The sequence below is a fragment of the Mycteria americana genome, chromosome 5 (genome assembly GCF_035582795.1).
Source record: "Mycteria americana isolate JAX WOST 10 ecotype Jacksonville Zoo and Gardens chromosome 5, USCA_MyAme_1.0, whole genome shotgun sequence".
NCBI classification, from domain to species: Eukaryota; Metazoa; Chordata; class Aves; order Ciconiiformes; family Ciconiidae; genus Mycteria; species Mycteria americana.
The window spans coordinates 71,691,142-71,706,729 of record NC_134369.1 but is presented as its reverse complement, the minus strand read 5'-3'; the positions used below and the strand labels follow the sequence as shown (position 1 = coordinate 71,706,729).

The window sequence follows — 15,588 nt, the reverse complement described above, 5'->3', positions numbered from 1 at the left end:
CCCTATGCCTCTGCTATGGACTTGCTCTTTCATGTCTGCTGTACAAATGAACTCTTGCTAACCACAGCTGAACTGAATCCTGTTCCTCACTTAGCAAGCCTGCAGGCATGAGGGGAAAAGAAACCTAGATGTGAAGAAGTAACATGCAGCTCAGGACCTTCTGGCCTACCATTTATTTCTGAACACTTCCTCAGCCTTCAAAGCCTTGCTCCCTCTGGCTTTTTGCTAGCAAGGGCTATCTCTGTGTGCTACAGAGGTCTTCACACCAGAAGCAGAATAGCATTGAGAGTTGTGTCCAAGCTAGTTAGGGTTGCTACGCTGTGCCTGTTGCAACTGAACTGCTTTGTAACTCAAGCTAGGATTCTCATGCAGCCTCTGCAAGTGAAATTATTAGTAGACTGGAGCTCACCCGTCATTTCTCCACTGTGCTGTTGCATGATTAGATATGCCCCGAGGGGTCACACCCTCTGGCTTCTATTTAACTCTGACTATTTGACTACAGGATTCAGAAATACAAGGCGGCTCTGATCTGAAAAGGTTTTTCTCAGGTAGCATCAGCTTTCTTAATAATCATTTGCTAAATTTCAGTGAAACCGCTTGGGAACAATGTCAGAGAAGAGTGAAATTTTGGAAAGCTACATTTAATTTTGTAGGAGAGCAGCAAGTGTAATTTTCACTGTAGTGATACTCTAGTATTGATTCACTTTCTATCCTAGAAATAAATGGAAGGAAACTTACAAAGGTTAGGGAACGTTCAGTGGGGCTTGAGGAATTCATGTAAGTCATGAAACAGGAAAGGAAAGCTAAAGACATCAGAAAAACACTACATTTCCTGACAACAGGAGTAACTCCTCCCCAGAGGATGAAGTCTTGCATTTCTCCATAAATTAAGGAGCAAATACGGGGTTGCTCTGCGCCGCCTCCTCCTTCTAGTTCACCATAATACAAATCTTCCCAGGGAAAAGGCTCTACAAGGAACCAGAAAGGGCCAGGAAGTGTCATGAGGCTTCTCCTATTCATCTTTCTGGGAGGAAAGGGCACCTTTTTCCAAACTTGGAGCTAGAACTGGTAAAAGAAGATGATGATGATGATCAAAATCAATTGTACCAGGAATCATTTGAAAACAGGCTCAGAAGTATTATGTGGACTCTGTTCCTCCAGGTAAGCCCCTGAAAAAACAGAAATGGGAGAAAGTGGGAAGGAAGGAGAGTTAGTCCAAAAGTTGATGCAAGTCTCATGTTTGATTTAAGTGGAAAGTTTTCATGTAAAGAATGGTGAAGTAATAAAGTCTTTCCAGCAGCTCTTCACACATCTGATGCCTTAATGTATGCATGTTTCTATTTCCTGTTATCCTTTCTGTCACTGAAGATGAGAAGATACATTGAATTGCAGTCCTTCTCTTACCAAGATTTGAGCTGTAATAGCTGTTTGATTGTAAATCTCAGAATGGAGAGCTGCACAGAGTTTACTGTAACAGCAGTGAGCTGTAAATATGTCAACCTTAATGCCTTTCATCATGCTAGAAAGCTAATCCTGAGACAAAGCAGATCCTGGTTAATGTTTACTAGGCTGCAAATAAATGAACACGCCATAAGTAAGTAGGATGTCTAAGGAGTCCTTGTAGCTCAAAGGGAAATGCAAACCCTCTTATGAGGCTTGATGCTTTTAAGCCAATTAGGAATAATTTAGGATTATTGGCTAAATGATTAAATATAGTAGGTAGCGCTTAGAAGTACATGAGAAACTGCAAGAAAACTTTGCATGTGGCAAGTGACGATACTATGACCTGACTGCGTGCTTTACAGTTTCCCAAATACGGGCTGGGTAGAAAGGCATTTTCATTTGTTAAAGCTATGTTAAAGGACTGAATCGTAGACACAAATGTCCAACTGATGCTGTGTTTTGAATTCAAAATGAGGTTGATGTAATTATGCGTCTGTCAATCTGTTGACTCATGAGAATGTAAAGATTATAATACATTGATTTCCCAGGGACCGAGAAACTGAAAACTACTCCATCTTCTGCCTAATGCCTAGGAAAGGAAAGTCAGCGAGGAGGTCTTGAACAGAATCTTCCTGAAACCTTAATTTCCAACATAACAGCACCTTTCTTTCTTCCCTTTCTTTAATAGATGTCCTCTGTATCAAACTGTGTTATTTCAAGATGATTAAATATTTTTAGTTCCAGAGGCCAGGATGTTGCTTTTTCCCCACCCTACCCCCAAGTGTCTAGCTGTGTACAGGTACAGCAGAAGATACTCAGTAATTGCATTTTGCTTTCTGCTTGTATAATTTGTTCCTCATCTCCTTCAAAGCCATCTGAAGGAGCAGGAAACTGAATAGAATTGTCATGGAAGACAGATCTGTTCCATCAGCTGTCAGTTGGACCATACTTTATTGTTACATTCGCCCTCTTGCAGGGATGAAGTTTCTCAGGCAATGCACAAAAGCCCTCACATTCTGCTTTTCTTTAGCCTATTGGCCTCTCTGAAGGCATTTCCAAAATGCTAGTTAATGTTCTCTTCCCTTGGACGGAAAAGGGCTAGCACATACTTGATCAGAGAAGGCCATAGCTATCCTGAAAACCTTGCTGTTTCCTGAAAATACCCTGAGAGACTTTCCATAGCTCTGGCGGACAGCTTTGGAAGCCTCTCAAACTCCCTAACTGGCTGAGTTCTCAGGGGTCAAACTACTCCTCTTCTGACTTAAATGACAAGTCTAGTTTCTGCCTCAAAGGATCTGCAAGCTGGAGAAAGGCTTATTCTAATAGATCTATGGACTACCCTAGGAGAAAAGAAATTGTAAGGTAAGGCAAGATATATTTCCCTACTTCTCAGATACTGTTTTGTAGTACCTAGGGGAGTCACAAATATCAGTCAAGTGTATTGCGAGCCATTGAAAATATTGCTACAATCTAAAGCAAAAAAATTCTTTCTTATATATCCCCCCCCCTTTATGTTTCTAAGGCAATTACTTTCTTCATCCCAGAACAGATGCAGATATGCAAGTGTATTGATTTCCCATTGTTCTTATTGACACATTTTATTATTTTTATGGCAAATGCTAAAGGGTCATAAAACCTTGTTGTTGCTAGTAGTAACTCTGTGAAAGGGCTTGCCTTCTGGAAAAGAGAAAACACAGATGTGATGAACTTTTTGTGGGATGTCATGTACAGAGTATGGTACCTACTAGAATATTTCAAGGAATAAGTGACCAGGCAGGAGGATGCATAGTGCTGATCAGAACGCAAAGAAAAATAGTGAGGGGAATCTATATGTAGAGTATTACACCTTCTGCAATTACGTGCCATGAATTCTATGGATGAAAATGGAATACATTTGCAGGAACTGAATATCCCGTAGTTTTTCACTATTAAAAGCTCAAATTGGCCCCATACTGCCATTGCATTACTGTAAATATTCCTGACAGGTAGTTTTCTGAGAGTTGCATGGGTTTTTTGAGAAGAAAGGCTTTTCATCTGCCACTTAATACAGAGTTGTTTTAAGGCACATGGGTACAATTTTCTTCAAAATATTGTTACTTGGAATATTCTGTCCTGGGAAGGCCTCGCTGAAATAGTTTGCTCATTGTTTGCTTAATATAACACAACTGGGATTTTATTTATTTGTTTTAGCAAACTAGAATGAATGATTTGCACTGCCTGAATTTAGACACTTGGACTTGGTCTGGAAGGTAGGTTTCTCTCTATAACACTTAAAGTTGAATGTAGCAGATTGAAACATATTGTTAAATAGTTCCAGTGCTAATTTTGTAGCTTTTCCAAGAGGAGAATGGGAGTTTGGGGACTATTTTAACAGCTGTTATATTGTGATTTCAATTTAATTTAATTTGATACTGGTTACTAAGCTTTTTCTGTTCTGCACCAAAGCATTGATGATGCTATTTTAGGCACAGCATGTAGTGATTTAACATCCTCATTTTCAAGATGGGTACATTTATCCATATGGAATTTTAGTTTTGATGTCTCTTTGAATACTGTTTTTACTATCTATATTGGGCTTGTTATGCCACAGAATGGGGAAAGATCTCTCCCCCTTCCAAGATAAGCATCTTAACTTCTTTTTTTTTTTAAATCAAGCAAAAAGCATGACCTAAATATTTCCATTTTAAACTAAATCAGGTATTAGTATATACTTCCTAAGATTTGTTTGTTTGCCTGTAGCATTTATGATAGTGCCTACTGCACGTGTAGAAGCAGTGGATATATTGTTAGCTGATAGACGAACCAGGAGATAAACAGTAACTGATGGGTGATAACCACTGTTCTGTTCCTATTCTCAAGATAACCTAATAATTTTGTAAAAGGCCATGAAATACACCTTTCCTGAGTATGGGTCAGTACTGGTCCTGCTCCAGGGCTTTATGTGCTTCATTACCTATGGTGGGCATGGTTCATCACCTGTGACTACTGATCTGATCCTGCACCAAGTGTGTTCCTCTGCCCTCCGAGCCGAGAGCAAAGCGAGGGAGTAGACACAATCCTCCGTCCGTTCTTTCTTGCTGCTGATGGCAGCAGGACAAAGAAGTCCCACAGTGTCCTTTCAAAAAAACTTCTTTTTGAAGATTTCTTTAATTACCACTTATGATTAACTAATCACTTTAATTCCCCTTTTTCTTTTCTGGCTGTTTTAAAATTAACAGTGTTCTACCTAAATGATAGCATTGCCCCTCTTAGACTGTGAACTTTGTCTCTGAGTGGATTGATTATTCAGATTATTGCTTTAGCTGCTTGCTTTTGTTGTTGTTGTTGCATGAGCAGTTGCTGTTTGGCTTGCTTTATGTTGCTTTAAAAAAAGGAAACCTGTGACAGTTGAGTGACAAGTCAATGAGAGGAACTTCAAGCCCTGAAAGAGGAGTGTCAGTGTCAAAGTTCTGTCTTAGTCCTTGTCAGCCAGTGTTCCCTTTTGTTTAGCATATGAAAGCTAACACTGAAGTTTTTAAAAAGTTTTCTGTTCTTGACCTGAATACAACAGGCTGACTTTACATACATACACACATCCTTAGACTAAGGATGGTAATACTAAATGCAGCCATCCCTGAAAACTGAAGATTGTTCCAATACTCAATTATTTCTATATTGTGATCCAAGAATAGCTCACAAGACTTACCCATGATTTATATAGACTCTGATCATTATAAATTTAGGAGCCTACTATCCAGCCATTCTATAGCACCTCTGCAAAGAGTCTTTGAGAGACTGAAAAAAGAGATTTAAGAGAGACTAAAAAAGATGTAAGAGATTAGAAAGAAAAGAGTCTTTGCAGAGTGTCTGGTGCTGTGGTGGCACCTCGCAGGACGTAAAGCGTTCATATTGATTCCTGTCTAGAGAGGTAACTAAGCAAAGGCTGGCCTTATAGGAAGCTTCACAGGCCTGAGCGCTGTTCTTCCCTTACTAAAGGGACTGATCTTGTGGAAACCTGAGAAATATAATTCAGACTATCACAGATGGCAGAATTTAGATTAGCCATTGTCAACTGCAAATCGGGGGGGGGAAGGGGTACTTTCCTAGAGCTAGATGATGTTTTCTCCAAATAATTTATTTGTGGCTATTAATTGCCTACTATGGTAAAATCATCTTGTATTACCAGGCCACCTATCAGCATGCACAAATGTACAATACCTCTTAGCATGATTTCATCTCCTGATTACAAGAGGAGCAAAAATCAGTGTCTCTTTCAGGACAATATCAAATTAGTATTTACATTTTGACTTCAGTTTACAGTCTGTCTTTGCACAAATTGTTTGGAAAATTATTTCTGGCTACACACCTACTTTCATAACATCAGTAGCGGTGGCTGTATTAGAAATTGGGCATTTGGAGGGGTCATCTCCAATATAAGGAACTTGGTCCCAGAAGTCCCATGATTCCACACACAAACATTGTAAAACAAGACAGAGTAGATACACAGGCTGGGGTTTTTGTTCTGTCGTTTTCTCTTTTTTTTTTGGTCTGAAATGTATATAGCAAAGAAATGCTTGCTGAGACCAATAAAGTTATGTATTAAGAGTGTGAAGTAAAGAAAATCACTCTATATTGAGTACCAGCAATAGTTTTGAATAGTTCTAATCAGACAATCCCATTTCCAGCTGAAGAGTGCCTCTAAAAAGCCCTAGTGTCATTCCAGTATTTTACAGGTGGGGAGATTCTTTCAGACCTGTTTGCTGTCTGTGAGTATTTTCTCCTCTAGGTGTTTCTTGCAAGGAACCTTTCCTTTCTTATGCTATAGCTTCAAATTCCTTTCTGCTGAAATTTGATTCGTTGATGAATTAAAAATTGGGCAGGATACAACCTTTCTGATCTTGGTAACAGAATTATCACAGCCATTCTGCAGCTGCAGAAATTGCCTTTGATTGCCCAGGTGAATTATCACCAAATGAGACTCGAGGATTTAATACAGATTAAAAAGTTTGGCTGTCTGAATGCTGCTGACCAAGACAAGTTGACTGCAGGTGTTTGAAGTTCTTCTGTAAAGTACAGATCTCCTAGCGAGGAGGACTTGGTTTGTACAGTCCAACATTCAAATTCACTTGTTGGATATCCTCTCCTCAAAGAAAAATTCCAAATGCAATGATGATTTTATTTAAAGCCCCATGGCTGTTCCTTAACCAGTCATGTCAAGTTTTCTTCTTATTCAACTCTCTGCAGGTTTCTTAAGGAATTGCTAATATTAACCTATTAGTCCAGGAATATCTTCCCGCATGAGACTGCAATATTTATTTTAGTTGCCACTACCCAGAAGTTACCTTGCCTTCCCTGAGCTCCACTGACCTGTGATTCAAAATGTTCAGTATTATGTTATTTCTGTTACTGTGATAATTTTTTGTATCAGTAGCCTGAAAGATTGAAGCATTATCACCCATCAGTATCTGGTATATATTTTTCTAAACATCAAAGCCTGTTGTATCTCAGCACAGTCTGCCTCTTTTGCCAATTTTAGAAGCATCTTATACAAGAGTTGTGCAAAGCAGGCACTCAAACATTGTGACTTGGCTTCAACTTCAGTGCCAAATTTAGCAGGACAGTTTTGCAATCACTGTTTAATTAGCTATGATTCTTCAGTCTCTGCTTCCAGATGGAGAACTACTTAGCAGTCACCAGTAGTGAAATTCCTCTAGCTGAAATGCAGATGCCTGTATTACTCACCCTAGGCTTCCTCTGTGCTCAGTTAAGAGAAATAGGCACTTCTCAGGCACGAGACAACTGCTGCTAAGGTAGACATCTAAAATAAATCATGAGTTGTGCTTTTCAAGGACCCATTTCTCTTCATTGATTATAAAGGAAATATAGATCACTGTCTCTTGTTTGCACTGTTCATATTGTAGCCTGAGCACACATCTCTGTATATTTACACTCACCTCACTTCAGCAAAGTGGAGGAAAGAAAAAAGTAACTGGTTCTTTGAGATATAGTCTACCTGGATTGAACATTCCTTTCTTAGCCGCTCTGGACAGTCTCTGACTAAGATTCTGACCCCGCAAGAGAGCTTACAGGTGTTTGCACCGCACCTGAGTGTGCGGTGGCCTAGATTCTTTGTGTCTAACTTTAGGTAGTTTACAACAGAAGTTGCCCCTTTGCTTAGTATCCAGATACTAGGTGGGCTGATGCCCTCTGGAGGTCCTTACTCTTCTCTCCTGGATTCTCTTGAGACAGCTGTACACCAAAGTGCCTAAACTAAGATGATGTGAATTCAGGCCGCCCACTATAAGTAATCCCTTATGTTCAGGTTCTTTGCTGTTCAGATTTTCATCTCAAGCATACCTAATTGTGCAGCTAAAATTAAATCCATAGATAAAATCTGGAAGAACCATATTTTTGTAACACGACCAGATTTTTAGAATAGTAAACCTACATCTGTTTTGTACTTAGGAATTCCACTTTTTACTAAGAGTTACCTCTAAGTTTGGGTGACCCACCACTATGTTGTTAAAAGGCACAATGGTTGAAGAAGTAGTAGCTTTTGGATAAAAGGTAAAGCCACAACCCTTGTATCATTTAAGATCATTTTCCAAGGAGTGGAGAGACTGTAGCCCCTTGGGATTCATTAAATTTTATCTCAGATAACTGAGTCTGTTTACCTACATGTACTGTGCAGTTTATTTGAATATATAGGCCTTACTTTGCTGTCCTAAGTGCCTTCAGTTGCACATTAAGGAGTGGCTTTAGTGATCTTAAGAAAACAAACAAAGTAACAATCAATGCTTTTGTCCTTACATGTGATATTTATAAACTGATTGTTCAGAGAACAATTACTACAAGAAATTACTTGGGTTAGATTTGAACACCGTGCTTCTCGAGAGTGAATTCAGGTTGTGTAAGTGCAGCTTTTTCACTGGGAAAATAGCCAGGCTTCTTCTAGGACAAACTAAATTAACTATTAAATTTTCTGGCAGGTTACTTTGCAGCATTCTTTGAAAAATTGTTTTTGTTTATTTGTTTCACCAAGAATTAATATCAGTGGAGAGAAACCAAAAGATCGATCCTGGCACACGTTGACGCCGATAGGAGATGACAGACTTTTCCTTTTTGGTGGACTAAGTTCTGATAATGTTCCTTTAAGTAAGTAATTTAGAGATTATAATTCTATTGTACACTTTAGTACTAACCTCATATAGTATGCACATTTGTTGTCTTTCTCAAACTACGTAGACCTAAATCTTGTTACAAAATTGTTATGGCGCTTGAATATTTCTCTAGCTATCTTATTATTTTTATGGAAATGCAGGAGCACGTTGTGTAGTACAGTGAGAACGTATGATAATAAATCTTTCATCAAACTGTCTTATTATCTAAAAGAATAAAGGCAAGAGTCTCACGCATTCCGATATGAACAAGGGGTAGCTTTTGATATCAATAGCAACTGCAGTAAGAAGATACAAATAATAATGTCAAGGTAACGTAGATTTGTGGATGAATAACAAATCACAGGTACAGAATGTTAAATAGGAAGTAGCATAGTCTATTATAGAGTTCCTTTTCTAGAAGAGGCAACTTCTTTCCATGAAAAAATTTGAAATTAGTGAAAACAGCTTTATGTGTCACACATATATTCCACGGGGAGGGGGTGATTTTCAAAGGGGCATTGACCTGTTTTCTCAATATATCTAAAAGAAAAAAAGTAAGTGTATTTTAATTCCAGATTTCAATGCAGTGAGCTTTCTGTGACTGAATGGTTAAGTTAAATGACAAAAACTGCCAAGATGCAAGTTAATGTAGCGATGATGTTACTGTTATCTTAATATAATGTCCTCTTGGAGCACAGAGCTTTTTGTATAAATAAATAAAAATGGTAAGACTTTGTCCCAAGAAAAAGTACTAATGTATGTTCTTATTTGTAGGTGATGGCTGGATTCACAGCATTACAACAAATGGATGGAAACAACTTACCCATTTGCCTAAGAGTAGGCCTAGGTATACAGAAATAGATAATGCTTGCTGAAATATAGGCATTTTAAAATATTACGTCATTTTAAATTATTGAACAGTATTTTTAAACTACATTATAAGAATATTTTAGAAAATGAATGCAGTGTGATTGAATAGTTTGCTTTACTAACTTACATTCATTCATACCTGATATAGCATTATTACTTTCTATATTTGTTATAATTGATGCTTACTTGCATTAAAAGATTTTTTTTTTTTTTGTGATGAAGGATCTGGGTGTCCAACTAACCTGGTGTTCTATAGCCAAATTATTTCTATATAAGAAAATGTATATCACATAACTTTTGAGGAATTAATAACCTATGAGAATAATAAAAGTTGATTCATGTTGATACATTATTAGAAACATGGGGGAGACAACCATGAAAATGTTGATGCACCTTTCAGGATTCAAAACGATTATAAACACCTTGTTTGTTTGGGTTTTTTCCCCTGAGCAGAAGCAGCTAATTATGATTACAGTTTTGCAAAACTGAATTTAGTACTAAACAGTCAATGACTGTGGAGGTTTGTTATTTCGAGGACTTAACTGCCAACCAAAAAGGACCTACTTCTAGAATGTGTATTGTTCACACTGGGAACAATACTGTCTCTTCCAGACTCTGTTCCCCTTCCCTCTCTGGGTTAAGACTACAGCAAAAGATTGATTCTTTCTGACTGCAGAAAGCAGGTTTCATGTTCTGAACCTGGAGGTTATTCAGAAGCTGCCATTGAAAACAGGTGCTTGCTGTATCAGAGCACAGATTTTTTTTTTTTAACACAGTGTTTGAAGCAGTCTCTGTATTTATAATGTAAATGCTATTGAACTGATTTGCTGTACATATTTGCAGTAAATAATCAGCTTTTCATGGAATTCATTCTATACATTCACCCAGGTACTCTCAGCACAATTTTGTATTGTTCTTTTTAGCATAGTGTACAATTCTGGTCTGGCATTTGCATGCTTCCTGCCTTATGTTCTGTTTTCTATTACTGAAATATCTTTACCTCAATTAATTTTCTTCCTGTTTTATCCTATTCTAGGGTGTCTTTTAACTATAACAGCACTGTTAGACCAAGTTTTCTGCTTTCTTATATTTCAAACTTTCAAGCCCAAATAAACTTACACCTTAGCTTCATAGAGTATTTTCTGTCTTTTTACAATCAGTGAACTGCTGAAGGGACTGATGACTGCCTTAAATAACACAGCATATCATTAGCAGTCAAGGATCAGGTTTGCCTTTGTGTTCAGTTCTTTACACGGCTGGTCTCATAAAAGTTAACTGCTGAAGTGGACTGTCTCGCCTTGTGTAATTATTTTTACTGGTGCATCATGAAAAAGGATCAGGAAGGGACAGAATGCGCTCCTTCTACAGGCAGCAGCCCAGGGAGCTGCAGCTCAGCCTTTACTCTGCAATTAAGCTGAAATAACGTTTGTGCCTCAGGTGGTGATAGTGCTGGATGTCGGGGACCTGTGACTCTTGAACCCCAAGGGGCTTTCAGGCAATTCAAGGGCAGATCCCATACTGGGCTACAAAGTGAACTGTCACTTGGCTGTGCTGGCAGAGAGGCTGTTGAGCAAGCCACCTTCCTTGCTGCAGTAGAAGCGCCAAGGAGGGTTCCTGGGGTTGACACTGCTAAATTTGCTGAGGACTCTGCTGCACACACAGCCCAGACCCTCCTAAGAGAAGAGAGTTTTTGGGTCACGTGCTGACAAGAGTCTCAGAGTTCCCTCAAGTCCGAATGTATCCTATGGTTCTCCACCATCTGAAGATTTTGGTGTTCAGTTTGTAGGCTGAGGACAGTTGCCTTTCATTGACCTAATTCTTTATTGAAGTAAATAACCTTCCCCCTTTTTAAAAAAGAAAAAAAAAGATACTTCAATAACCTTTTTCAGGAAGTCTTAGAAACATGGATAAAAGGAGCCATACCAAAAGCCTGTCTATATATTGAACTAGTTTGAGTGTGAAGTATTTCCTTGTACCATAATTGTATCCCTGTTCTTACACAGGATTACTGCAGGATCTCTGCAGCTGAAAAAGGTTTAAGTCAGTTCTGTCGCTCATACGACTTTACAGCAGGACTTCAAATGCACTGGCAATACTACGTATATGTGCCCTCCTTTTATATATGTCTGTTATTTTATAATAATACACGGTATGTCACACATGCATTAGTGTATTTTCCTGATGCTTCTGCAAAATTGATTCCCTCCTTAAATTCTGTAAAGAATAATTTCCTTCAACCTTCATTTTTGGTAATTTCTAAAAAATTGTCTCCCAGGTTATAGATCTGTGATTCTGTATTGGTAGAAAATATTTTTCTTCTTTCTGTCCATCAGTTGTACTTCAGCTAACATTTTGCATGCCAGGTTAAAATGCAGAACAAATTGTATGTTTAACTTACAGATTCACAGTGTTTTCATTACAATGTAATTCTGTTATTCTAGCCAGAAGAGCTGTGTAAAAAGGTTACATCAATTCAGCATCTGTGTAATGTAAATAACATGCTTTATTAGAATGTTTAGGTGATAAGTTAGAGCAGCTGTGAGAGGACATAAACTCTGTCAGTCTGTAGAAAAAGCATCAGGTTGCGAGCTAGGATGTCAACAAAGTCAAGGCAGGAAAGGCTTCCCAGTGTTCTTCGGTGATGAAGTCCAGGCCAGAGTTTCCCTAATGCAGATAAGGCAGAGACAGATCTATCTACAGGTATGAGGAAGAGAAAAGGTGGGGTACAGTTTAGCCTAAGGAGAATGGTGAATAATTACTGACATGAATGGAGTAAGAAAGTGAGAACGTTTACTTGTGCATGAAAGTTCTAGTGGTGCGTATTATTTTGGTTAAGTAGACTTAAAGGGCCAGAGCTCTGTGGTGAAAATCCTCTTGTGATATTTACTTCAGTGGTGAAACACCAATAGAAAAGTTACCGATTTTGATCTGCTAACAATAAAAAGTGAATCTAGCGAGGTGTAGCTGCTGAAGTAGCAGAATCTTTGTTAAAGCAAGAGTATACAAGTCAGGGTTTGGATTGGGTTTGGGTTTTTTTGGGTTTTGTTTGTTTGTGTTTTTTTTTAATACCATGTGCTTTTATATGCACAACACAAAACTTACTTGTGGGCGTGATGTAATTGACACACAGAAGATGATCCCCAGGAATCTTTGGGGGAAGCGTAAAACTGAAACAGGATATTCTGAAGCTCTCATCCTAGTGTTCAGGTATGAGAGTCAGTACTGAAAACCCCACAATCTTAAAGCCATTAGAATTGTAGTTACGAATTAAAGAAATAGTGGAAAATTTAAAAACAAAAAAAAAAGGAAAAGAAACGCTGTTCTTGGCAAAAGCTTGGTTTGTATCGTTTTTGTTTTCTAAAAATTTTCCACTGTAACTTTTTTGAAGTAGTGATAAATAAGACAAAGTAAATATAAGTTGAGTACAGAAGAGTCAAATAATGACAAAAATACATTGTTCTGTATGACATGTAATCATTCAGCAAAATTCTCATGAGATGGATAGTCACATTGCTCTCTCCTTTTATATTGTTAAAGAAATGAGTAATATTGTATTTTAAGGTATTTTTTTTTTTACCTCTGAAGACTTTTTGAAATTATGTCTTTTGTCTTGGTTTCCCAAGAAGTAAGGGTTACGTTCTTGTGCTCTGTGCATGCATGGCTGCCTCTCCTGCCCCTGTACGTTTCAAATCGATTGACCCATTTCAGTACTATTTGACAGAGAAGTAGGAAGCTCAGAGACACTAAGTCCCAACATACTCTGTGCAAATAAATGGCCAAACAGAGAAGAGAGACTCTTGTAATTGCTTCGCTCCAGTGAGCACCCAGTGCTTATTCTCCATTCTTCCCTGAGAACGGAGGGTCTGCCTTGAGACACAAGCTGATAAAGAACAGGCTTTATTGTTTCTGCAGCTCACAGAGCAACTTGTAAAGTACATTACTTAAAATTTTAAAATTCTTCTGGGTAAGCAGTGAGGCCCGTAAGACTTCAAGGCTCTGTGTGTAAGTAGCAGAATCACAGGATTAGAACAGTGACCTTTCCGTTGTAGTTAAAAGGAACTTGTGTCCTTATAGCGAAAGGGTCTTTTGAAAATAAACTTGACCATGAAGAATGGAGGAGAGCCTACGTGAGGTGCAGAGGTTAAAATGCAAGGAAACGTACTGCTTCTCTGAAACCCTTAAAAACATTCCATGTTTAGATTTGTTTTGCTGATAACACAACTGCTTGTTGTTGCTTGGTCACTAATTCTATTTATAACTTTATTTCTAGATTGTGGCATACAGCCTGCCTTGGAAAAGAAGGAGAAGTGATGGTGTTTGGTGGAAGCAAAGACGACTTGCATTTCATGGACACAGTCAGTAAACTGAATAGTGAAATCCTAGCACTATAATAATTAAAACTGAAATAAAATAAAGACAATACAATTGCTGATACTATTGGGTTCATTCATATCATATGGTGTTGTGAGATGTGACCTTAGGTGTTCTTGGAAAGTAATTTATGAGGGTTTTTTCCTACCCTTGTTAGGCTCATAAAAAGGAAGTTGTTATTCAGTTTCTTAATAAATAATTATTTAAGTATTCTCAGTTTTAAATTATGCATGTGGTAATACACGTGCCATTAATCTAGGAAGTAGCAGTATTTCTGAGATAAGCTGTTTGTCATTTTAATGGTTCTTTTTTTCTGTTGATCAGGGTCACTGCAGTGACTTGTTGATATTTCAGACTCAACCTTATTCACTCCTCAGGTGAGTTGAGGTTATTGGCACAAGGAGTCTGGTGTGAATCGTTATGGCACTGCGCTTTTTAGGGTCTCTAGATTACAGACCTTTTACTTAAATCTTTCTCTTTTTCCCCCCAACCCCTCCTTCTTCAGGTTGTGTCTTGACTGCATCGGTAAAAATGCAGCTCTCTTAAAGAATCAAATACCATGCTTGCCCTCGAAACTTTTGCAGCAGGTGCTGAAAAAAATAACCTTCTGGGCTGCAGTTAACCACCGGCAAGAGAGGAAAGCTGAAACCGAAAGACAAAGTCAACTAAATACCACATGAACAATGGCAACGAAACTTGAACACTTTGCTTTACTTACGGTGTACAGCAAAGTCTTTTGTTAGTGAACTTTCCTAATGCTACAGAACAACTGTATGTTAAGCTGAGTTTCTAAGTGAAGTTTGAGAACAAAGAAATCCTTTTTATGGAAGTCTCTTTTGTTTTCTGCATTATAGAAAACTGATAAAACTTCATTTGTATATATTGTTAACTTCTGCTGTTGTGGTCTTAATGAGACAGTCCATACAACTTGTTCTTTTTGAAGGTGACAGATGATACAAAATGGTTTCCATTGGATAACATAACGGCTTAAGCCTAAAATCTTGCTACAGCCTTATCGCGTCAGCCTTTCTGACAAGGTAAAAGTAGTCCAACACAGTATCGTTGGAAGGTTCACACTTGTCAGTCTTGAGAAAGGCGACTAATTTGCTAACACCACCGAACCTCATGATTTGATTCCACCAGACCCTTTCATCTGACCGTCGTCTAGTCCAACGATGGAGCCCAGACGTCTTACTCGAAGTAGGAAAATCAGTAAGCTAACCGTGGAACTTGGAGAAGAAGTTACCGTTTGTATAGGAAAGCTTACATGCTGTTTGTAATATGGTTTTATTATGTTTCTGTAATCAAGGAGTCCTTTTTGAAATAGGTTGTATATTGTACTTTGGATGTGTAAAGTTTCTATTTAATTCTTGTTTAAAAAAATGCTTATTTATTGTTTAAAAAGAGCATATGTAGTACTGGCTATTTTGGTTTCAAATATTTAGTTAACAGGACCGCAGTCATTAAAATTTTATAGAGTTGAATCGAGACCAATTTTGACTACTTTTTGACATTTTCACAATCTGCAAAACTTAATCGGGAAAGGAGTTTTTGGAGCAAATTTATATCATAAAGGGAAGTTTTGTGATGGGGTGTTGTGGCAGAGCCATAACTTTATACGTGCTAAACTTTAAGCAACCATTTTGTATTAGTCCGGTGGCTTTTTTTTAACCGAGCAGCTGTCCTCTCCCGCTTAACGCGGCTTTCTCTTCACAAAGAGACACCCGCGCCCGGTCGGTGCCAGAACTGCCTGCCGGCGGCGGGA

General features: G+C 38.2%; 1 protein-coding gene across 3 annotated transcripts in view; it reads left to right on the top strand.

Annotated features, from left to right (window-relative positions):
* Positions 1-15,302, top strand: part of KLHDC1 (kelch domain containing 1) — a 34,101-nt gene extending 18,799 nt beyond the window's left edge. The window contains exons 8-13 of one of the 3 annotated variants that reach the window (XM_075504008.1): positions 3,634-3,692; positions 8,465-8,577; positions 9,357-9,429; positions 13,723-13,807; positions 14,148-14,200; positions 14,329-15,302. In XM_075504008.1, coding sequence (XP_075360123.1) covers positions 3,634-3,692; positions 8,465-8,577; positions 9,357-9,429; positions 13,723-13,807; positions 14,148-14,200; positions 14,329-14,503 — 558 coding nt within the window. In that variant the 3' untranslated portion in view covers positions 14,504-15,302. Of the gene's footprint in view, positions 1-3,633; positions 3,693-8,411; positions 8,578-9,356; positions 9,430-13,722; positions 13,808-14,147; positions 14,201-14,328 lie in introns of all 3 variants that reach the window. The other 2 variants (XM_075504006.1, XM_075504007.1) reach the window with 2 other exon arrangements.
* The last annotated feature ends 286 nt before the right edge of the window (positions 15,303-15,588 follow it).